The 25,078-nt window shown below is 38.4% G+C and overlaps 1 protein-coding gene across 8 annotated transcripts in view; it reads right to left on the bottom strand.

Moving 5' to 3' along the window:
• Nucleotides 1-288: 288 nt before the first annotated feature.
• The window catches only part of LOC117655214 (uncharacterized), a 48,515-nt gene continuing 23,725 nt past the window's right edge, over nt 289-25,078 (bottom strand). For 7 of the 8 annotated variants that reach the window (XM_034402422.3, XM_087892868.1, XM_034402424.3 and 4 more), the window contains 13 exons: nt 22,449-22,516; nt 21,180-21,267; nt 19,678-19,747; nt 19,382-19,454; nt 17,551-17,634; nt 14,041-14,170; nt 7,725-7,769; nt 7,545-7,626; nt 7,366-7,458; nt 4,519-4,598; nt 3,551-3,594; nt 568-647; nt 289-455 (listed from right to left, as the gene is read on the bottom strand). In XM_034402422.3, the coding sequence (XP_034258313.2) occupies nt 333-455; nt 568-647; nt 3,551-3,594; nt 4,519-4,598; nt 7,366-7,458; nt 7,545-7,626; nt 7,725-7,769; nt 14,041-14,170; nt 17,551-17,634; nt 19,382-19,454; nt 19,678-19,747; nt 21,180-21,267; nt 22,449-22,516 (1,060 nt within the window). In that variant the 3' untranslated portion in view covers nt 289-332. Of the gene's footprint in view, nt 456-567; nt 648-2,505; nt 2,945-3,550; nt 3,595-4,518; nt 4,599-7,365; nt 7,459-7,544; nt 7,627-7,724; nt 7,770-14,040; nt 14,171-17,550; nt 17,635-19,381; nt 19,455-19,677; nt 19,748-21,179; nt 21,268-22,448; nt 22,517-25,078 lie in introns of all 8 variants that reach the window. The other variant, XR_004588592.3, reaches the window with a different exon arrangement.

The raw sequence follows: 25,078 nt of genomic DNA on the forward strand, positions 1-25,078 counted from the left end.
AGCCTGCAGAGCTGGCTGTTTGGTCACATCTCTACAGACTTTGGAATGGGCATTGTGGGGGAAGAGAGAAACACAAACTTTTAATTTTGTTCAGTGCTTTTGGAAAAGGCTTAGAAATAAGATTTAATTTAGCTTCTCTCAGAAGGGAGACGTTTGCCCAAAACAAAAGATTGCACCAAAAGAGATCTACAAACACTGAACTATAAACTCCATTTTAACCTAGTCTAGTGTGTGATAGAAATCTAGCAAAGGAGAAAAGTAATTCAACAATAATACAATATAAATCTATGACGGTAAATGTCACCATTTAATTTAATCACAAATTATTTTCATCAAGATGAACAACTGAGTTTAACATTCTTAGCCCAAACAGGGGGACGCTGTGCATAACCAGCTCTCTCAGCCAGGGTCTGTACCAGAAATGGACGTTGCAAAACTTGTTGCAAGAAGCGGACCTGGAAAACAAAAGAGAAAAAACAGGTGCAAGAGATTTGAAAATGCTTAAACAATACCTTTGGTCTGTTCAAGAGGAAACAACTATATCAAGGCAGCTTTGTAAATATGTACCTCTGAAAAATCATTTATTTCCGCCTTCTGGACAGCTGATTCTGCCATCCAATTTCTAAGCACATATCTTGGGTTAACACCTGCAACCAAAAGAAAATGAATTGCAGATAAAAAACATGATTGTCTAACTACAGATTTGCTACACCGAAATCTACTTCTTTTCCACTGCTATAATAAAAATACAGATTTCAAAGATCTGAAAGTGAAAAAAACAAAAAGATACTGAATAGCCATTGTACACCATAATACATTTTATCCTGAACCTGCACTAGAACAATACAAAATGTTGCCAAATATCCCAATTTTTTTTCTAAACTTTCTAAATAAAGCTGGCAGCCCTTCCATTGTTTCCTTCCCCAAAAGGCTGGTTAAAGCATATTATAATGGTAGAACACTTAGACAACAACCGAAAATAATAAATTTTGATTCCTAAAATGATAACACTTATTTATTAAATTTATATGTCACTCTTTTCACTGATAACATGAATTTATGAACCCCCTTCCTTTAATGAATAAAACTATTTCTTTAGAGTTAGGGTTAACACCACTTAGTTTACACTTATTTGTTGCATTTTAATCTCTGAATCATATAAAAAAAACAATAGAACCGTACAACTCTACAAACTAAAACCATTCAATATAAAAAAATAAACATTTAAGTTATATTTTTAATGAGATAAGCTTATTTGTTCTAGCTAATTTGTCTCCTAAGTTTCATTTTAGAGACAACCCTCTCATTCTATAAAAAAAAAGGGGGGGGGGGGAAGGGAAATGGAAGGGATGGGAAGATGTTCCAACAGGCAGGGCTAAACATACAAACATGCGAATGATTTTTTAAATGTTATCTAATTCTGGGTTTTATTTAATTGACCAAACTAAGTGGCAATTTTAATTAGCAATTTTGTGGTGTTTGTGTGTCTATGTTTTTCTTGACTGTACACCGCCTTGAGTCCTACGGGAGAAAGGCGGTATAGAAATATAATAAATAAATAAATAAATAAGAAAGGGAAGGGATGGGATGGGAAGGGAAGGGAAGGGAAGGGAAGGGAAGGGAAGGGAAGGGAAGGGAAAGGAAAGGAAAGGAAAGGAAAGAAGGAAAGGAAAGGAAAGGAAAGGAAAGGAAAGGAAAGGAAAGGAAAGGAAAGGAAAGGAAAGGAAAGGAAAGGAAAGGAAAGGAAAGGAAAGGAAAGGAAAATGCACAGCTTGCAAAATACCAGTAGCTTTTAAGTTGTTTTTCTACACTGGAAGTCTGATTCTCTTCCTCTCTTGTACTCCTTCTCCACAAACTGAGCCTCAGATCAGATACCAGATCTTTGCATAAAAACTATTCTCAAGATATAGATGTGATTTTATCTCAGTGTAATTTGAAAGCAATGCAGTGTGTTAAAAAATTACAGGATCCATACAGATTCTATCGTCAGAGAGAATAGAATATATTTGTGAATCAAATATATTCACGATCAAATGTGTAGAATATATTTTTGAATCAAATTGATAAATTGATTGGTAAAGACAAATTGGTAATTTATCTGGAAAAGCACTGTGAAAAAATTATATGCTAGTAACCCCTTATTTATTATTTTTCAGTTCCCTTAGGAGTTGGCCATTGAGAGAACATTGAAAAATGTTCTCTCAAGTTATTAGATTTCCAAATCTTTCTTTAAGCAAATGCTACATAGTTTGTTTCCTACTTCTAGAAAATAAAAAGTACTGTAGTTTGAAGGACCATTTCATAATCTCTGTCAATTCCAACCATCTGGAATTGACCATGGGGACCAAGGAAATCACCACGGGGGATCAGTGAAAATTCTTACAAAAAGGTTGAGTCCTGGTATCTTCAAAAACATATCATTTTCATCCGCAATATGTTGCACTTGCTTCCAGAAGCAGCTTTTAAGGTGCAAACATCCTTCCATTCAGGGTGGGTTCTACCTACCTTTACTATCAGTTCGCAACAGGATCGCACATGCACAGATCACTGATGACATCCGGGGCGGTGGGCGGAGCCTCCAGCGGTTCTTGCAAACCGGTCCAAACTGGGGGCAACCCACCACTGCTTCCATTGACAGAATTGTGGCCATTTTTATTTGAAATCTTGCTGCTTCTGTACTTCAATTCTGAGCTCTGCCACACAGGAGGCTTTCTTTGCCGCTAGAAACATTTCCAACCTTTTCAAATCTATAGTCCACTGGCAAGCATGCAGATCTCAAGATGACTGGTATCCTCTGGCAACCAGTTTCTGCAACCATGCGTGCAAATCGTGCCCCTTTGGGCACATTCTTCTTGCACTCTGCTTCTTCATTGGAGAGGCTGATGGTCAGTCACCCCTTCTGCATCTGCAGTGCAGCTGTTGCTGAGCTGGAACAGCTGTGCCTCTGAGAGTTCAATCAATGAGAACAAGAACAGGCAGGAAATGCAGCTTGGCTTGACTGGCCTTTACAAACATCTGTCAAATAACAGGAGGCTAGTCCTCTTGTCTTTCCTCTGATAACATGGGGCTGAACAGCTGGGACTATGCTCTGCCACTAAGAGTGCCGACTTGAGTATCAAGCACAAACCTGAGAAGATTATCATTTTGGGACAGGGCACATGCCATGTGTCAATACAATTGCTTTTTTTCAGGGAAAGAAATGAAGGAGCAAACAGCCACCCAGACTTTGGGAAGTTTCTAGCATTTGTGTAAAGGACAGAAAGGGCACTGTGTCTGATTTGTTTTTGAATTTTGAATCACAAAGTTCAGCATAGAAAACTGCAAATACAGGAATATCAAAATTAATCTTTAAATTATTACAGTGAAACTGCATTGCTTTCCAACTTGTGTTTGTTCTAAATATAAAGAATGAAAAATTCCTTGCTTCTCAAGTTTTCCAAGTGTTAACAATATACATCTATTTTATTGAACAAACAGGTATTTAGAAGCTGAATCTATAAGAAGAGAAATGAACTTTTTGAATGACAGAACAAATTATCACTATACTCACTGCTCATTCTTCTCCTCCTTTCAGAGTCTGAATCACCCATATTCCTATACAGGAATAGTGTATAAACACAGTGTATAAACACAGATGCAGACATTCAGTTTGAAACTATTGTTTTATATAGATTATCTAGGCTGATTTTGAGGCAATGATTCCTAAGAACAGACACACCTTCAACCATGAGTAGATATTGTGCATTTTGCAACATGATATTTGGAGATGTGCAAAATGAAAAATGTGGTTTGTTCCATGCATGGAATGAAGATATATTTGGGCAGACCATTCAAATCCCTAGTACAGGTCTCCTGTGTGTGCAGGGGGTTGGACTAGATGATCTCCAAGGTGCCCCCCAACCCTGTTACTGTTAAAAAAACCTCAGTGATAATGCAGCCATATTGAACCCCAGATCATTTAGGTTAATACAGATTTTCACTAAGGCAAAGAGGAGCCTAAGGAAGTAAATGGAGCTACTTGTTGCATATTGCTCTTTTCTCATCTAGTCCAGCTTCCTTAGAAACCTCAACGAACCCACTCTACTTACTGCTAATCCTACTCTTCTCTTTTCTATCTCCATCCTAGAATTCTTGTTAAAACACTTATACAGCCTGAAGATCTGATGATTTCCATTTCTAGAATTACCCAGCCACATATCTTATCGTTGCCAGGGTTGCGAAATGCTGCTCTAAGGCTATGCACAGATTAAACACATAAAACCAAGATCTGTATTTTAATCCATGGACAGATGGCTCAATATTGACTAATCTGGGTATGGAATGCTCTGTGCATAGAATGGTTAGACATCCCTCATTAATCCTGTTCTATTTATTTAAAATTACTTTAAATGTTGAATGTTGAGTAATCAAACTCAGATTGTCATAAATAACTGAAGGAGTTGCATGGAAAACATCTAGTGAAATTAATGTTTCTCTTCTTTAACATGTAATTATAGTAAATTAATCCATTATATTTACCTTTTTAATCTCAAGAAGTACATAGCAATCCAGGTTGAAAAGTTGTTGTGTTTAGCTACATCTTGCAAAGCCCAGAATTCCTGTATGAAAATAATTGAACATTTACAAAACACAGGAATTCTTACACTTGCCAATTAAGTTTAATATTCCAGAACAGACCTGCATAGAACTCCAATAACAAATATTCACTTCCAATAACAGTTGTTAAATCAGTATTTAAAAAGAAAAAATAGTAGAATTCCTTGCTAGATTTGGGATTAAGATAACCAATCTGAAAAGAACTATATCCCAAGCACACACCACTGGTCAAATATCTCTCTGCACACAAAAGACAGCAACATTTGAACAGCCTGAATCAGGGTTAGGATTTTTCTTGAAATTAAACCCCACTTCCCTTAGTTGGCATGGAGGACAGTGAGTTTGTTCCACTGCTCAAATAAAATATATAAAACAATACTGACAATGCCAGGCTGCATCCCAATTGTGATGAGCTGGTAGAGAAAACAACCTTTGTAGGGGAATCATTGCAACAATTTAGCTTTTCAATTAACAAGTGGATGTTAATAGTAGGAATATGTGAGGTAGACTCTATTTTGCAATCAGGCAAATCTATAGACAATTTTAGGCATTTGGAGTAAGAGCAGACAAGAGATCAGTATATCCTGGAATATTCTATGCTGATATAAGGAAACTCTAAACTCCTTAGAGTTTTTGCACTATTGGGAAGCATTTGCCTTCCTCTCAATGTTTGTTTTGCATTTGGAAAGGAAACCTATCAGAGTCATCAATGTTTTGCTACCATGGAAACCTAGAAAGATAAACATTGGAAGAGGCAGCTGTCCCAATTCTACTCTTCTTTCTTCTAAAAACCAAACATTGGATACATTATTTAAAAAAACTTGGTATCTAGCGAGATTGTGACATAAGATCTGCAATCTTATCAAAAAGCCAATTTGGTCTTGTGGTTAAGGTGTTGGCCTAGATCTCAGGAGACAGCCCAACTCTCTTCACAGGATTGTTGTTGTGGAGAAAATAGGAAGAGAACATAGTGCTAAGCACCTTCACCACTGTAGGAGATATAAATCTCCCACCTTAATTGTTTCTATAAAAGACTCAAGGGGGTGAACGTGCTTAATACTATTTTCTCTTCCTATTTTCTCCACAACAGCAATCCTGTGAGAAAAGATACATGCTTGGCATTACAAGACAAGATAGAAAGGCCTGCACATGGATTAGAGAACAAACAAGTATACGATATCATCAAGAGAGTAAAAGAAATGAAATGGAAATGAGCTGGTCACATAGCAAGAAGAAATGATGGCAGGTGGACCAAAACAGCCACATAATGGATCCCACCCTGATAAAAAGCGCCCAAGGAAGAGACCTAAAACAAGATGGATCGACAACACCAGCAAGTATTGTATATGTGTGTGTGTATGTATATGTGTATCATCATCATCATCATCATCTTCATCATCATCATCATCAATTTAGCCATTGTTTATCTACTGCAGAATGAAGTCCTCTGCCACATGTATCCAACCTATACATCCTGAGCTTTCTTTTGCCAAATGGGCGCACAATATTGCTCATCGCTCCATCTTGTTTAATGTCTCTTTCATGGGCACTTTTTATCAAGTGGGATCCATTCTATAACTGCCTTGGTCCACCTGCTATCAGTTCTTCTTGCTATGTAACCAGCCCATTTCCATTTCAATTCTTTTACTCTCTTGATGAGATTGTATACTTTGGTTTGTTCTCTAATCCATTTGCAGGTCTTTCTATCTTGTCTTCTAATGCTGAGCTTTCCATGGCTTTTTGTGCCACTCTTAGCTTTTGTATCGATTGTGAGGTTAGTGTCCATGTTCCATTAGCATAAAGCAGTGATAGCTAACCTTTTTGCCATCGCGTGCCAGGAGCGGCGGGTGCACGTGCAACAACCCACCCAAACAGAACACACACCCATCCAATCAGAGCACAACCAGCCCCCATCCAATCAGAGCACAGCCAAGCCCCCAACCAATCAGAACACACCTCCACCCAATCAGAACACAGCCAAGCTCCCACCCAATCAGTTCACACCCCCACTGGCAGTTAAAAGGAAGAAACAGCTGCGAACACACATTGCTCCTAGAAGCACAAAGCCAAAAACACCAGCCTGAAGATGACGAATGAGACTTTGTCGAAACATCGCCAAGACACTTTCAATTTTACGCGGGAGAAAACCTGAATAACCAAAGACCTACATACAAACACCCGCGAAAACCTCAGAAATATATATATGTATATATGTATATATTTCTATTTCTTTTTCGTAGGCTTTTATGTGCATATTCTTTCTAGCCAGGTTTTATCTACGTAAGCTAAGATGTTCCACAGCCCTAGTTCTGTGAAATCTCATTCACAAGTTTCTGGGCTTTTTGTATCTTGCTGAAAAGCAACAACTCTGTGCTGCAATTTGGGAGACTCAAATGTGTCAGTCGGTCATTAGGACAGAGAACCAGTTGTTAAAAAACACCAGGAACCACAAAATCCTTTTGACATCTCTCTCTCCCCTCCCTCCCTCTCTCTCTGTATCTCTCTATGTGTCTCTCTCTCCACCGCTCTCTGTATCTCTCTGTCTCTGTCTTCTCAGGCCAGGCGAGGAGTGACTGGGAGGGGAGGGCGAGGGGCAGGGCCAGCCAGTGGTGGGATCACTTGACAGGGAGCCAAGTGGACGCCCAAAGAGCCGCTTGCGGCTCCGGAGCCGCAGGTTGCTGACCCCTGTCCTAAACCAATTCCACTTTCACAATCCATTGTTTTAAAATAAGAAAACTCATTTTTTTCTTAACAATGATGTATCAATACCTTAGGTATGTTGAAATTTTTGAGTTTGTCTTCTGAAATCTCACTGAGTTGCCGAAAAGTCATTGTGAAATCTGCTCTTGTATTTTCCATGAGCTAAGAAATAGGATCACATTTTTGTGTCAGCCTTTACTGATAACTCAAGGTACAGAACAAATATTTAATAATTTTAAAAAACTCACTTTTAGAAGAAAAGCAATCAAATATTCATCATCCTCATTCTCTCCTAGCAGACCTAATTTTGTCTTGAATAGTTCTATAAAGCTGAAGATTAATGAAACAAATGAATTGGCATGGCAAAACTGATATGTCACAGAAATATGTTCATTTTTGTTAAAAAAATAATTCCAATGCTTACATACCCTTTATAATATTGTTGAGGATATCCTTCAAGTATCTGAGAAGCCCTGTTCAGAAAAGGTGCAAATGTTTCAGTAAAAAAAACCAACAACAATTTAATAACATTTTCAGATGTTATTGTTCAGGTATTAGACAGGTGCTTTTCCTAAAGGCAACTGGACTTTCATTGGCTTTTTTCTTAAAATCATTTTGCTTCTCATTGAAGATGCTTTTTCAGTTCTGACTGAAAAGGGGGACGGGAATGGAAGGATTTATATTATTTGCAGTCATTTGATTGTTAGCACTCCTAGTTTGTGCTCTACTACCCTGTTTCCCCCACTATAAGACATCTCCTGATAATAAGCCCAATCAGGCTTTTGAGCGCATTGCAATAAGGCCAAACGCTTATTTCAGCGTTCAAAAAAATATAAGACAGGGTCTTATTTTTGGGGAAATAGCGTATATGTAAATGTGTGTAGGTTTTCTGTATACTTCGATGTTGAGGTTTCTGCCTTTCTTAATGTGTACTGCACAGTCCAGGAAAGTCTAGACAGTTTACCTACCAGAAAAAGAAAAAGAACAAAAAAAACCATAAAGGAAGCTACCCCATCTGGGCCTTCATCAAATATCTGCTTATTATCCGCTACAATGTCCTACCTGTCAATGACTACTTCAGCTTCAACCACAACAATACACAAGCACACAATAGATACAAACTTAAGATAAACCGCTCCAAACTTGATTGCAGAAAATATGACTTCAGCAACAGAGTGATAAATGCCTGGAATGCCCTACCTGACTCTGTGGTTTCTTCCCCAAACCCCCAAAACTTTAACTTTAGACTATCTACTGTCGACCTCACTCATTCCTAAGAGGTCTGTAAGGGGCGTGCATAAGCGCACCAACATACCTAAACTCCCTGTCCTACTGTTTCCATTTATTTGTATCCATTTCATGTACTCATAATCATGTTTATACTTATATCTGTAATCTTATATATGCTTGACAAAATAAATGAATAAAAATAAAAATTAAAAATTAAATATAAAAAAAGATCCAGCAGGAACTTCTCCACAACAGACAAAGAGAACAACAAATGGAGCAATGTTGTCATTCCATATGTTGCAGGAATATCTGAAAATCTCAGAAGGATTTTCAACCAACATAACATATGTGCACACTTTAAAGCCAAGAACACATTAAGACAGCAGCTTGTCCACCCCAAAGATAAAGCATTCAGAAACAAACTGAGCAATATCGTATGTACAGTACAGCAGGATAATAAGACATGTGCAGATCTGTACATTGGGGAAACAAAACAACCACTTCACAAACACAAGGCAAAGCACAGGAAAACAAACCAATCAGGACAATATTCAGTAGTCCATCTGTATCCGAAAGACAAAGTCACTCTTTTAAAGACAGCAAAGTTCACATTCTGGGCAAAGAGGGCCATTGGTCTGAAAGAGAGGTCAAAGAGGCCATCTGAATTAAAATTGAACAGCCCTTGCTCAATAGAGGGAGAGGAATATAAGACACCACCTTTCTCTTATTTACAACACAATCCTTTCAGCAGTCCCAAGAAGATTCCACATTCATTTGCACTGTCGTTCAGGTGACTCTGAGGATAAAGATAAATCTCCAAGTAGTCTTAATGATTCTTGGAGAGCTAATGACTGACCCTCAGAATGTTAACAACTAGATGACTGCACAGAATAACTAGATGACTGCACAGTTTATCCTCCAAATTCCTCAGAATATAAATTTGACCTATTCAGTCAAAACTGAAGAAGTTTCTTGGGTGAGAAATGAAAAGTCTTTAAGAAAGAAACCCCCAATAAAATCCAGTTGCCTTTGGAATAGCACCTCTGGGACAACCATGACCTGGATGATGGAGAATATCCATAGATATTTAGGCATTAGACATGTTACCCTGGATGATCTAGTAAGATGGATAATCCTGCATTTACAACCTGCTAACATTTGGCAGCAAATGGCTGATCTTTCTTTAGTCTGATCTGCATTTTTCCCTCAGTAAACATAAAAATAGATGAGGATTAACACACCTATTTCATTTGGGGGGGGGGAGTCAAGGAGACAGATAATTCCAGCCATTCTTCCATTGATTCTGTGTTGGATGATTGATATCCTGGTTTGTGTAATTTCTAATCAGTTCAGAAGAAATTCCAAAGAGTAGAGAATATTTGTAGCTCAACGATGTCCTTGAAGTGATGTCCCAGTGCCTGGAGGCCATGCGGGCCTGGATGGGGAGAAACAGGCTCCGACTCAACCCTTCCAAGACCGAGTGGCTGTGGCTTCCGACATCCCGATATAGCCAGCTGGTGCCATCGCTGGCTATTGGGGGCGAGTCACTGGCCTCCACGGAGAGGGCTCGCAATTTAGGCGTCCTCCTGGATGCACAGCTGTCTTTAGACGGCCGTGGCCAGGGGGGCTTTTTATCAGGTTCGCCTGATACGCCAGTTGCGCCCCTTTCTGGATCGGGACTCCCTACGCACGGTCACTCAAGCACTCGTCACTTCCCGCCTGGACTACTGCAATGCTCTCTACATGGGGCTCCCCTTGGGGTGCACCCGGAGGCTGCAGTTAGTCCAGAATGCGGGCGTGCAGGGGATTATGGGAGCGATGGGGCGCTCACATATGACACCTCTCCTGCGCGAGCTGCACTGGCTTCCTGTGGTCTTCCAGGTGCACTTCAAAGTGTGGGTGACCACCTTTAAAGTGCTCCATGGCTTAGGGCCGGAGTATCTGCGAGACTGCCTTCTGCCGCCAATAGCCTCCCACCGACTGGTTCGCTCGCACAGAGAGGGCCTCCTCAGGGTGTCGTCGGCCAGACAGTGCCGGCTGGTGACCCCCAGGAGGAGAGCCTTCTCTGTGGCAGCACCTGCCCTCTGGAATGACCTACCCCCTGAGATACGCACGATATCAGACCTCCGGACTTTTCGTCGGGCCCTGAAAACAGACTTATTCCATCTAGCCGGGCTGGCTTGATCCCATCCTCTCAGTTTTAATTGAATTCGGTTTTAATTGGGTTGTTTTAAATTATTGGGCCGAAATTATTTAATTGTTTTTTAAACTGTTTTTAAATTTTATATGCTATGTTTTATCTCGGCTGTACACCGCCCTGAGTCCCGCAGGAGAAGGGCGGTATAAAAATAAAATAAAATAAATAAATTAAATAAATAAATGATTCTTGCTATTCCTTAAAGTTTTACCGATAGACACATAGAAATAAACCCAGCTACATGCCATTTAAAAGATTCAACCAAAAGCCAGGAAAGGAAACAATCCTTTACACATCATCTCCACCAGCCAACATTAGACAAGCAGAAGAAGCACCCCATAAGCAATTTGGGAAAAAAGAAATACCCCAATTAATGAACTATTAAGAAGCACACCAAGACTGGAAGGACAAGCTATGATATATAAACTGTCAGGAAACCTCACTTTCCCTCACATTGAGGTTTTCTGGCATGGCAATGAAATGTGTATGGGGGTGGAAAAAGCAGCTCAAAGAACACTAAGAACTCAACAGCAGGAATTATTGGAATTCCCATGAGAGCAGAAGGTAAGTACTCTAAGAAGAACTATAATGCAACCAGCTCAGAATTGTCTGAATGGACCGAAAGTGGATTTCCTGGATTTCAGCCTAGAGTCTTTTTCATCCATCTGGAGCTGTAGAGTTGAGTCTAATATTTTTTTTATGCTATTATTTATTTATTTGTTCAACTTGTATGCCGCCTTTCTCCGAATACTCAAGGCGGCTTACAATGCATTTAAAAACCATATATAAAAACATTAAAAATTAAAACATTAAAAGCAATTAAAACCCATTCACACCATTCATGGCCGGATCTCGCCAGATCACAACAGCGAGATCAACAGCCCCAGGCCTGCCGGAAAAGCCAGGTCTTCACCGCTTTTCGGAAGGCCAATAGGGTGGGGATGGTCCGGATCTCAGGAGTAACTGGTTCCAGAGAGCTGGGGCAGCCACAGAGAAGGCCCTCCCCTGCGGGCCCGCCAGCCGGCACTGTTTAGCTGATGGGACCCGGAGGAGACCAACTCTGTGGGATCTTACCGGTCGCTGGGAGCTATGCGGTAGAAGGCGGTCTCAAAGATAACCTGCCCCTGAGCCATGTAGGGCTTTAAAGGTAATAACCAACACCTTGAATTGTGACTCGAGACCAATAGGGAGCGCGGAGAATTGGTGTAATGTGGGTGTACCTAGGTCCATCCACGACAGCTCGCGCGGCTGCGTTCTGGACCAACTGTAGTCTCTGAACACTTTTCAAGGGAGCCCCATGTAGAGCGCAATAATCTAACCGTGAGGTGACAAGGGCAGGAGTGACTGTGAGGAGAGCCTCCTGATCCAAGTAGGGTCGCAATTGGTGCACCAGGTGAACCTGTGCAAAGGTCCCCCGAGCCACAGCTGACAGATGTTGTGTAATCTTAGCTGTGAATCTAGGAGGACACCCAAATTGCGAACCCATCCTGAGGAGGACAATTTCTCTCCCCCCACCCAGAACCACGGATGGACAATCAACATAGATTTTAGGAGGCAATACCCACAGCCACTCGGTCTTGTCTGGGTTAAGTCTGAGCCTGTTGACTCCCATCCAGACCCTCACGGCCTCCAGGCACCGGCACATCACATCCACCGCCTCACTGAATTGACGCGGGGTAGAGATATACAGCTGGGTATCATCAGCGTATTGCTGATACCTCACCCCATATCGTCGGATGATCTCACCCAGCAGCTTCATGTAGATGTTAAATAGGAGGGGAGAGAGGACCGAGCCCTGAGGCACCCCGCAAATGAGGGGCCTAAGGGTCAACCTCTGTCCCCCTACCAACAGCGACTGTGACCGACCAGAGAGATAGGAGGAGAACCACCGTAACACGGTGCCTCCCACTCCCAACTCCCTTAGTCATCCCAAAAGGATACCATAGTCAATGGTATCGAAAGCCGCTGAGAGGTCAAGTAGCACCAAGATGAAGGAATGACCCCCATCTCAGGCTCGCCAGAGATCATCCATCAGCATGATCAAGGCAGTTTCCGTGCTGTAGCCAGGCCTGAAGCCAGTCTGAAAAACACATTAAAAATGTGTTTTTGTCACCTTTATTTAAACAATAAAATATATAGGTTACAAAGTCCAAAATGAATCTGCCTTGCTAAGTAATTATGGTTTTTATTACCTCTGAAGATCAATATCCATCAACACTCTCCCAATAAAGAGTGAAACTTATTTCCTTCATTTATTAAATTTTAATATACTTAAGAAAACCATAGCTAGAATCTTACCAAATCTTGTCACATTTCAAGGTTTTCATCTTCAGACTATAGAACTGAAATCTCGTAAGATTCTGAGATCTTCAGGAAGATAACAAAAAACTCAGACACAATGATCTTCATAGCATGAAAAGGTTTCTGATTTCTAAGGTCTTTTTGGAAATAACATTCCTCCTTAATATACAATAAATTTCTGAGCTGCAATAAGGTTTCGGCTCCTTATCTCATCTTATGTACTAGTTTTAATTCTGAAATGTGTGGTTTAAGTTCATGAGTATTGTACATTCCAAGAAACAGTGGCCTAGAAAAGTGCTGGATCTGATTTACTTACAAAGTAAGTATTGAATCCTTACAAAATGAAGGAAATAGCTAGAGTACCCCATTTGAGTCAAAGGTTCTTTCCTGGCTTAATAAACCATAGTTTATAGAATTAGGAATGCATCCAAGCTGAATCACTTCCTATATTTTTGGCTTCTACTAAGATAGTGTATCTTCCATATTTTTATGAGACAAAATATATAGAATAGTTAGCAAACATTTGATATTGGTGTAATCATGGTCCATCTCTCTCATCTTCATTGCCTTTTCTGTGATTCAATTGCACATTCGAAATTGAACTGATATTACTTAAATGATTCATGTGTTTGGGACAAATTTATAATAATAATGAAAGGGGCTGGTGCTTCAAATGATCTCTTTCTCATTTGTCTCTAAAACTACAGATGATATTCAGAAAGAAAATGTCTTTCTAGGCATGTTTTTAATTTTTGACTAACTAAAGTAAGAAGACAAAAAACCCTCACATTTTTTTCTTTTTTCATTTCCTAGCAGCAACAGTACAAAATTTTACTTTATAAAATAGTCGTTTCCATAAATCTACTGAACACTTTTATTCTTTTGCAAGCACTTCCATTGTAAAACATAATTTCAATTTTCAAAATATTCTCTTGCAGGAAAATGTCTTCTTTTCGGAATGAACAGTCATCTCATCAGCTCTTTTAAATAAGAAGACAATTTAAAAGATTACTTACAGTTGCTTTTGTCTTGGACTAAATAAAGGGTTTAAAGCCTTAAGCAGTTTGTTCAGATTAAACATTCCAACATTTGCCTGATTTCCTATTTTATACCGTCCTTCATCATCAGATGTGTTTGGAACAAAGTCTGAAACAAAACATTATTTTTACTATAGTGGAACATTTGAAATAGCCAACCACGTTCATTCATCTTGATTCAAAATAAGGAAAATTACACAGGTAGTAAATATCTACAGACACCTCCCAAATTTCTAAATGCAAGCATATTTATTTAGGCTAGATTAGCGCAAGGAAAATAATGCACTATTTCCTTTTTAGTGTAAAATTGCAATGTATATTTTTACCCCAACTGCAAACCAAAATCAGTGGTTTAAACTATCCATTTTTAAATACACAGGTATTCCTTGATTTATGATCACAATTGAACCCAACATTTATGTTGCTAAGCAAGACAGTTGCTAATTGAGTTTTGTACCATTTTATGACCTTTTTACCACAATTAAGTTGTTAAGCAAATCACTGCTATTGTTAAATGAATTATGCAGTCATTCAGCAAATCTGACCTTCCCCATTGACTCTGCTTGTCTGTAGACAGTTAACAAGGTTACAGATTGTGATTATATGACATTAGGAGAGTTCAATTGTCATAAATACGTGACAATTCCCAAGTGCCCAACTTTTGAGCACATGACCATGATGCTGCAAAAGTCCTGAGTGTAAAAATTGGTCATAAATTATTTTTTTAGTGCCACTGTAATGTTGAATGATCATTAAATGAACAACTATAATTTGAGGACCACATATTGGCCATGTTTTTGGACACAAATAACCTGTTATACAAAATAAAGTTTCATTTTGTTTTAAGATACGTAAATATTATATTGGGGCTTTTTTCCCCAGTCTGCTTTGTCACAAATTTACTAATAGCCAACTTGTTTTTTATGACTATACTTTATAGAAATTATAATAATGACTAATAATAATGCGCCCATATCAGAATGTATGTGGGCTGTAAGTGCATATTATTTATTATTTATTAGTTTGATTTACAGTGGGGCAAAAAAGTATTTAGTCAGCCATCAATTGTGCAAGTTCTCCCATTTAAAAAGATGAGAGAGGCCTGTAATTGTCATCATAGGTAGACCTCAACTATGAGAGACAAAATAAGAAAATAAATTCAGACAATCACATTGTCTGATTTGGAAAGAATTTATTTGCAAATCATGGTGGAAAATAAGTATTTGGTCACCTACAAACAAGCAAGATTTCTGGCTCTCACAGACCTGTAACTTCTTCTTTAAGAGGCTTCTCTGTCTTCCACTCATTACCTGTATTAATGGCACCTGTTTGAACTTGTTATCAGTATAAAAGACACCTGTCCACAACCTCAAACAGTCACACTCCAAACTCCATTATGGTGAAGAGCAAAGAACTGTTGAAGGACACCAGAAACAAAATTGTAGACCTGCACCAGGCTGGGAAGACTGAATCTGCAATAGGCAAGCAGCTTGGTGTGAAGAAATCAATTGTGGGAGCAATAATTAGAAAATGGAAGACATACAAGACCACTGATAATCTCCCTCAATCTGGGGCTCCATGCAAGATCTCACCCCATGGGGTCAAAATGATCACAAGAATAGTGAGCAAAAATCCCAGAACCACACGGGGGGACCTAGTGAATGACCTGCAGAGAGCTGGGACCAACGTAACAAAGGCTACCATCAGTAACACACTATGCCGCCAGGGACTCAGATCCTGCAGTGCCAGACGTGTCCCCCTGCTTAAGCCAGTACATGTCCGGGCCCTTCTGAAGTTTGCTAGAGAGCATTTGGATGATCCAGAAGAGGATTGGGAGAATGTCATATGGTCAGATGAAACCAAAGTAGAACTGTTTGGTAGAAACACAACTCGTCGTGTTTGGAGGAGAGAGAATGCTGAGTTGCATCCAAAGAACACCATACCTACTGTGAAGCGTGGGGGTGGCAACATCATGCTTTGGGGCTGTTTCTCTGCAAAGGGACCAGGACCACTGATCCGTGTACAGGAAAGAATGAATGGGGCCATGTATCGTGAGATTTTGAGTGCAAACCTCCTTCCATCAGCAAGGGCATTGAAGATGAAACATGGCTGGATCTTTCAGCATGACAATGATCCCAAACACACCACCTGGGCAACGAAGGAGTGGCTTCGTAAGAAGCATTTCAAGGTCCTGGAGTGGCCTAGCCAGTCTCCAGATCTCAACCCCATAGAAAACCTTTGGAGGGAGTTGAAAGTCCGTAGTTGCCCAGCGACAGCCCCAAAACATCACTGCTCTAGAGAAGATCTGCATGGAGAAATGGGCCAACATACCAGCAACAGTGTGTGCCAACCTTGTGAAGACTTACAGAAAACATGTGACCTCTGTCATTGCCAACAAAGTATATATAATACAGTATTGAGATGAACTTTTGATATTGATCAAATACTTATTTTCCACCATGATTTGCAAATAAATTCTTTCCAAATCAGACAATGTGATTGTCTGGATTTGTTTTCTCATTTTGTCTCTCATAGTTGAGGTCTACCTATGATGTCAATTACAGGCCTCTTTCATCTTTTTAAGTGGGAGAACTTGCACAATTGGTGGCTGACTAAATACTTTTTTGTCCCACTGTATATGCCACCCTTCTCGGGAGACTCAGGGCAGCTTACAATGCATTAAGCAATAGCCTTCATACTTTTGTATATACCTGCTTAGTAGGGCTTTTTTGGGGCCCCCTAAGCAATGTTCTATTTTATACAAAGTCAGTTTATTTCCCTGACAAACCGGGTCCTCATTTTACCTACCTTGAAAAGATGGAAGGCTGAGTCAACCTTGAGCCTGGTGAGAATTAAACTCGCAGTAATTGCAGGCAGCTGGCAGCTAAATGCTATTTTTAACAGTAGTTTAGTCTGCTGCGCCACCAGGCTCCTGGATATATGAGATATATCTGCATTCCTAGATGCACTGTTTATGCTAATGAATATTTAATTTCATGGCATCATGAGTAATAGCTTTCAACTTTTAAAGGCTCTCAAACAGGACTCTTTCAGGTGTAAAGAAAGAAAATGTAAAGAAACTTGACAATGAATATGCTATCTCCCATGGCCAAAACCTTGCCTTTCTCACACAACAAAGAAAATTACATTCCCTTGATAAAACCTACAACTTTAATCTCCATTTTTCACTACAAAAACTAGCATACTTTTCTATAATTCCATTGATGTAATTAAGATTTTATTCATACCTAACATATCAATTTAATTTTAAATATTTCAAATACAATTCTCAAGGGTCCATCAACTGGTCAATTCCAGTTCTAATATCTCAGTCCCATACATTTCAATTTTTTAATCCTTTTGGTCTCATGTAAATCTAAGAAGTCAAAAATTAAAAAATGCAGGCACGGCTTAGAATTTCATGCTTCATTGTCTGAGAAATAATAAATCCTGAAGTCCTTTAGGACCTAAAGTTTAGGTTATACTCACCTGGGTTGTATGAATCCATGAAGCCAAATGGACCATAATCTATGGTTATGGATAATAAACTGAAATTATCAGTATTGCATACTCCTAAAACATAAAGCAATATGGCTATCAAAACAGTACAATAAGAAGTGCTAGTACACAAATGTATTCAGGAGCAATTTGGAAACCAGATCTACCCCCTCATTTGATAGCTAAGAAGTTTGCAAAATCAGTGTCAAAAACTGAGATTCTTTTAATTCTTTCATAAGAAATACAACTCTCCTTTCTTATTTTTGATTATACAGTTTGGAAAGAAAAGGACAAGCTAGTTAGCTACAGAGTCCTGCGTATTTACAATCTAGTAACAAGTGTGTGTTTTGAAAAGCCACAGTAGTGACTGAGGATTAGGAACAGTCCTAGAACCAAATCACAAGGAGTAATACTATTTTTGTAATGCTCCAGCTTCAACAATTAACTCCTTTTATTAACCTATGCTGCTCAACAGTTTAGAAGAGATCTAGTACTATTTTGCTACAGAATAATTACTAGAAAATTTATTTTTCTAAATTTTCATAATTTTACTTACAGGATTTTCACAGTAGCAATTTCTACCCTTCCTAAGTAGATTGAATCTGAACTTGTCTTCAATTTTGCTCGTTTTAAAATATAATCACTACAAGCCAATCAATGCTCAATTTCTTTCTATTCACTGACAATAGGAAAATGCCAAAAATGTCAGAATTCACCTCAGCTATCACCAGTTATGGAGTAACAAACATAGGTTCAGTTATTCCACGCAACAAAGAAGTGAAATAAATTGATAGGTGTCTTCATGTAACTTATGTAGTTGTGAATATTTGTCTAATAGTTTCCCAAATATAAAAAATAAAAAAGCTTGAGGAATTACTATAAGAAGAAGACATGAGGAAAAGTAAACTGTAAAGAAATATCAAAGCACTGAAATCTTTCAAAGGCTTCCTAAGCACTGTTCCTCTTATATTTTAAATCCCTATTGATGAAATTATAGCATGGCCATGTTGCTCCAAATCAACCTTTTCTCAATACATCTACTATCTATTCAATTATGGTTGAATGTTGCTACAGCACTTAAACGAAAAAGAAAGGAATAACCAAACATACAAAACAAAATATATTCCAGTTATAGGGCTCTGAGCCCTTAAGGGAGCAGTAAAGACTTAAAGCAGTCAATCCAGATGAATTGAGTATATTAAGTTAAACTCTGAATGGTTTTGTTTTGGCTTTGTACGATGTATGAACCCAGCTATGGTTCACAATTTATACTATACACTTTGGCTAATACAAAGCACAGTTTGTTTTGATGAATGAACCTGGCCCTGAATTACTATCAATATTTCAATTCCCCACACTTACCCCCTAATGTTCTTTAGTAATGAACTCTGACAGGGTATAAGCTTTGGCGCAATGAACACCTAGCTATGTACCCCATCCATCTTTAACCAAAAGGAAAAAGGTTATGCTGTTCATATCAAACAATATAACCAGTGGTGGTTTCAAAAATTTTTACTACTGGTTCTGTGGGTGTGGCTTGGTGGGCATGGCATGGCTTGGTGGACGTGGCTTGGGCATGCAGGGGAACGATACTGTAAAATCTCCATTCCCGCCCCAATCCAGGGGAAGGTTACTGCAAAATCCCCATTTCCTTCCAATCAGCTGGGACTCGGGAGGCAGAGAATAGATGGGGGTGCGGCCAGTCAGAATTTTTACTACCAGTTCTCCGAACTACTCAAAATTTCCCCTACCGGTTCTCCAGAACTGGTCAGAACCTGCTGAAACCCACCTCTGAATACAACCCTCCCCCTTTTAATCTCACCATGAGCAAAGCCGACTGACATCCACAAGCCAATTAAATGTGCCGTCTCAGATACTACTTGAGAGAAAAATGCCTAAAATCAAAAATTTTACATTCAGCATATAAATAAAATAGTAATATTCCAGAATATTTAGCTCATATTTACTATAAATATGTAAAACAATTGTTGGAAATGCAATTAGGCTTACAAATTAGGTTACAAAAGATTTCAAAAATACATAATCACAATTTTTTACAAATGTTTCCTATTTGGATTGACATAAATGTATATGGAATTTTTTAAAAAACTTACTTACCAGGTATTTATTTGAATCATTTACGTTTATTTTTGGAAAGTGCTCTTTTATGACCATATCTAGCAGCATCCTGTTCCACAAAGTAAAAGTTTCTTTTATCAAAGAAGAATTTGAAACATCAGTTAAGTAAATATTTAAACTGAACCCTATTTGTTGCTAAGAAGGCTAAACTGAATTGAAGAAAAGTTATGTATTGTATCTTTCAGAAAGGAATTTCAGCTCTGCTTACATGTAAGACAATATTGATTTTAATCATAGCTTACTGACAACTAATAACAAATCCAAGTAATACTTGCAAAAAACAGAAATTACACTATCTACCCAAAGGAAGAAAAGAAATCCCAAAAATCTTATTATGCAAACTAAGTAGCTCATAAGAAAAGCTGGAATCAGATTTTATATATAAATCCGTAATTGTATTTATTTATATTTCATATTTCTTAACTATCCATCTCCTTCTGATGTTCTATAATTTAAGAAAATGTGGTCAATATCAAAGGAAAAGGTTATTGATTTTCCTTTCAAATTAGCAGCTGTTATTTCAGATACATATCCTCCAGTACTTAGAAATTCTATGAACTCCTAAGGAAAATATATCCAATTCTAAAGATATAGAATAATAATGCATTAAAATAATGTTTTGAGGAGTTATCTAACATATTCTTCACTGAATAATTCTAAATACAATATCAATATAAATACATGTAAGAACGAATATACATATTTCCTAAAATAAATAAAAATGATATTGTACTTTTTGCTGTGAGAAACATATTCCATGATACAATTACCCTACTGTGATAAAATATATGTTCAGAAATACCTTAATACAGAGTCGGCAACATTGTACTAACAGCACATCCCAACAACAATTAAAAACAAAGAAATAGCATTTACATTGGCAAAAAAATCTTGTAAGATTGTCAAAATTTGTAAGAAATTTTAAATAGGGAGATAGCTGGCTAGGGTGACTTGAGAAATAAGAGCAATTTTCTTATTTTCCTTATTTATTTTTATGCATTACTATCTGAGGGGGGCAGGTTAAAATGGGCCAGGTAGCACATATGGCACCATAATCCAAGCCTCACTCCTTTTGTATGTCCATCAATGTCCCATGTAAGTTCAAAGGGGCTTTAATTACCATACTGCATTTTATTGGTTTTGCCACCATTCCGCTATGGTGGCAAAACCAATATGGACACCACCATAATGTATTAATGGGGAACTGCACATCTGTTCAAATGCATGGTAATTCATGTATCGCCTAAATATATGGAAGAAGCAAGTAATTCTGTCATTTTTAAAGCTTTTCCAGGATCCAAAGAAGCCATGCGGAAGACTCAGGATCCAAATTTTGCAATTTCTTGCATCTTACTGAATGCCAATCTAGAATCTGTCTTGTACTTTCCAGATAATACAGTTTGCATTTGTTTTTATTGAACCAGCTATTCTATTGTCTGGCTACAGAAATGGAAATCTTGAATGAAGGGTTTAAGTCTAACCTTAATAAATCCAGTTCTCCAGAATGAGCTAGTATTTCCAATGATCCTATTCGAAACCATGATTTTGCAACACGTAACACAATTGCACCTGCAAATAAGTATATCTACAAGTTAATCATTTCAAAATTGTCCTTTGCCTACTTCCTTATGCATCCATAATCTCTTAGCATGAAGGCTTGTTCTATCGTGGGAGAAGAGCTTTACATAGTGGAATATATAATAAAAACTGTTTCCTTAATGCAGGGGTGTCAAACTCAAGGCCCAAGGGCCGGATCTGGCCCATAGGATGCTTAAATCTGGCTCGCAGGGCCACCCTGGAAACAGCAAAGGACTGTCCCACAATGCCTCTGCCAGCAAAAATGGAACCCGGGAGAGCTGCAGGCAGTCCTCCCAAGCTCTGTTTTCGCTGACAGAGGGTTGCAGGAAGCTGTCGCAGCCGAAAACAGAGTTTGGGAGCCCATTTTCACTGGCAGACGCTCGGGCCATCACAGGCACCCCCGATATGAGTGGCGTTGAGCTGGCCACGCCCACCCTGGCCATGCCCACCAAGGCCCCCTGAGGTCAAACACAACCTTGATGCAGCCCTCAATGAAATTGAATTTGACACCCCTGCCTTTACAGATAGAAAGAGACTTCTTGCACTAAGAAATGGTTTTTCAAAAAAACTACTTTATTAGACTAATAAAAGCTGAGTGTTAGAATGGAGAAATCTGATGTCCATTTCTGGAAGAACTAAAGGGAAAAATATCTTATTGAAAGGAATTTAGTCAAATCAGTGGCTTGCTAAGGACTATTAGTTATAATGCTGTGAGGCAATAAACTATTGCTAATTAATGACTTAATTTAGGTAATACTTTAAAAAGTATGTTTTAGAAAAAGAAAACCTGAAGAAAAATTGTCCAGGTACATGCAGTATTAAATGAGTAAATCAAGATGCTTCAAGAGACCATAATAAAATACAAAATACATAAATACAAAAACTACAACTGACCACAGATTATGATGAGTCAAATTATGTTCATTTCAGCATATAAGAGAATAGGGAGAAAAGTAATGTCCTGAAAGGGAAACATTCTGCATCTAAAATGAGGCACTGTTCTTTCCAGTTGCAAGCTAGCTTCTGAGTAGCAGACCATTATCCACAGCCCATAATCCAGTCAAAAGCATAACTAATGCATAAATTCACATCAACAGATTAGAAAGCAGATTGGAAACAGGTGATCTGAGAAAATTTAACAATAATATTGTCAAAGAGGGATTAAAAAATACCTCTTTCTTTCTTAATATTCCCATTGTAGAACTGATCTCTCCAAACGTTGTCATCACTTACAACTAAGCTGTGGAAACAGTGGAATTAGGAAATTAGTACAAGGCAGATGGAAAGAAGTTTAGAATCCTGTTGGACAAAGTGAATTCACACTATATCTTAAAGGAAAAAAAAAGATAAATAAAAGTAAACACAGATTAATAAACCTGATCTCAAAAACAATGGGTCTAAAAGTGTGAGGAGGACCCATACAATTGTCAAACAAGTAGAATGTAACCCAGGGATGGGATTCTACCAGTTCAGACCGGTTCAGGCGAACAGGTAGCTCCGACAATCAGCTGGGAGCAAACCTGTTCGCTCCGACGATCAGGTGGGCCCGCTCACTTGCCCCTGCGCTTTACTGACCTATATCTTCTCAGCTGTTTCGTGTGGCAGAACAGATTGCCGCACTTTAGCTGTGTTACTCCCCAGCAGTAAGTTTAAGCCTCTACTGGGTCTTGGTTGATTCCCAATCTCAGCAGAGTAGGACCTAGTTAATTCTTAGATGGCAAAACCACCAGGAAATTTCTTGATTCTAAAATAGACTAGGAATATTGGGGAAACTTGATCCCATCCCTTTGGTTTTAATTTGTAATTGGTTTTAATCCGGGTTGTTTTAAATGGGTAGCCAAAATTATTTAATGTTTTTAAACTGCTTTTAAATTTTATATGCTATGTTTTACCATGGCTGTTCACTGCCCTGAGTCCTGTTGGAGAAGGGCGGTATACAAATTAAATAAATAAATAAATAAAATAATAATAATAATAATAATAATAACAACAACAACAACAACAACAACTTGATGAATTTGTTGGGTTTAGGTCATGCAAATATGGGTCAAGACTTCTCTGCTATTTTAGTTTCCTGCTGCACTAAGGGGCCTAATGTCATTACTTGGTTCTTAAAAGAACTGAAATATACAGTTCTCTAAAAAGACTTCCAATTGTGGCATTTTTTAACTTCATTTTTAATATTCTTAATTGTATTTTTATATTTTTTTAACCTTAAACAATCAAGAGACCTCCATCATTGGCAAGACATGCAGTTTAACAAGAAATGAATCTAACTCTTGAAGCCCCAATGTTTCCTGCTCAGATTGAGAGGCTAAAGCAGAGTGAGATAGCATTTGCTGGGGACTACATATAAGAGGGGGGAACTATGTGGGGAGAAATGTTCGGAATGGGTGAATTTTAATTGATAAAAATAGCAAATGTGTGTTTGAATAATGATCATCCCACCGATATGCTGAGCAGGGAAAATGTTATGTCAATTCTTCCCGTCTCTTCTGCTCCAAACAAACTGCCCCAAATTGCATTCCTGAAATACAGGTTGCCGTTCAAACTAGAATGCTTGCTTTTACATGTATTAATTCTAATACATGTAGAATAAAATTAATTCTAATTTTCCGCAATTCATGTGATAGCAATAATAGGAAGAGTACCATTTCTGCAAATCAATTAGGTTTTCCCTGGGAGAGAATATCAGTTCATTTAGTATATGGCAGAAGGACAGATAAATTGGATGCATACAGAGAACTTCACACTCGCTTGCAAAGCCATTCATGTGCACTAAAAGATCCTCCTCTTGTTATTCAATAATAAGATGGAAAACGGAGAGACAATCTGAGTCACTTCCCAACCATGCATTGTGTAACAGGAAAAAAAATGTAATTCTTCAAGCATCTGTATAGAGAAACCATCCCAACATATGATGCTGTTGAGACTCGAGAATCTCCAGAATGAGTTTGTCAACCCTGAAGTGAACCTGATTGAGGCCATCTTAGAGGCTTCGGGGCTGCCACAAAGCAGAAGAAGGAGCAGGGAGAGGAGAAATAGCTAGATGGGGTTTTTTAGCCAAAACAAAGAAGTTTTCCTATGGGAACCAAGGATGGCCAGGGGAGGAGTGAAGTAACCAAGCAAGCAGCCTTGACTGGACAGCATGACTTGGGGGAGAAGGGAAACTTTTACTTTTTAATTAGGTGAAAACTGTGGGAACTTTCAGAGTCGGCTTTCACCAGTTGTGCCAATATGATGTATCCAATAAATTGTTCTTTGAGGAATCTACCTGCTACAGAGTTCTGCTTTCTATGGGTGCATTACTTGAAATGCTGACAGAGTTTCCATTTCCAATGCTATACTGAATAGGTATGACATACAAGAAACGTAAATGATTTGTAAAGGTATAATTTCTAAATTGAGTTAACCCGAATATTTATGAAATTTGTGGAACTGGCAGAGGTATGAATGAGAGAATGTTGATAATATTAAGTCGAAATACAAAACAAGTTAATAATGATTTTAAATAAACGTTTCTCAGATTATTTAGATAGTTTTTATAATATCTAAAGAATGTTGGGTATTAGGTATTTCTTGTTTAAGGTTAAAGGACTATCTTTGGGTATAAAATGTCGGAATTCAAAATCAAAAGTTTATCAAGTCCCAAAGTATTCCTAGGAGGCTGCAGTAGGTGGCCTTCCTGGTGGATGAAGCAATGATTAATCTGTCTTCCTGGTTCACTGAGTCTCACTCTGCCATAGGAGATGACTCCCCAGCTTCAGGATGTCTAACTGAAACTCAGAATGCTTTAAAGTGA

The sequence above is a fragment of the Pantherophis guttatus genome, chromosome 4 (genome assembly GCF_059756535.1).
Source record: "Pantherophis guttatus breed Tessera chromosome 4, ASM5975653v1, whole genome shotgun sequence".
NCBI classification, from domain to species: Eukaryota; Metazoa; Chordata; class Lepidosauria; order Squamata; family Colubridae; genus Pantherophis; species Pantherophis guttatus.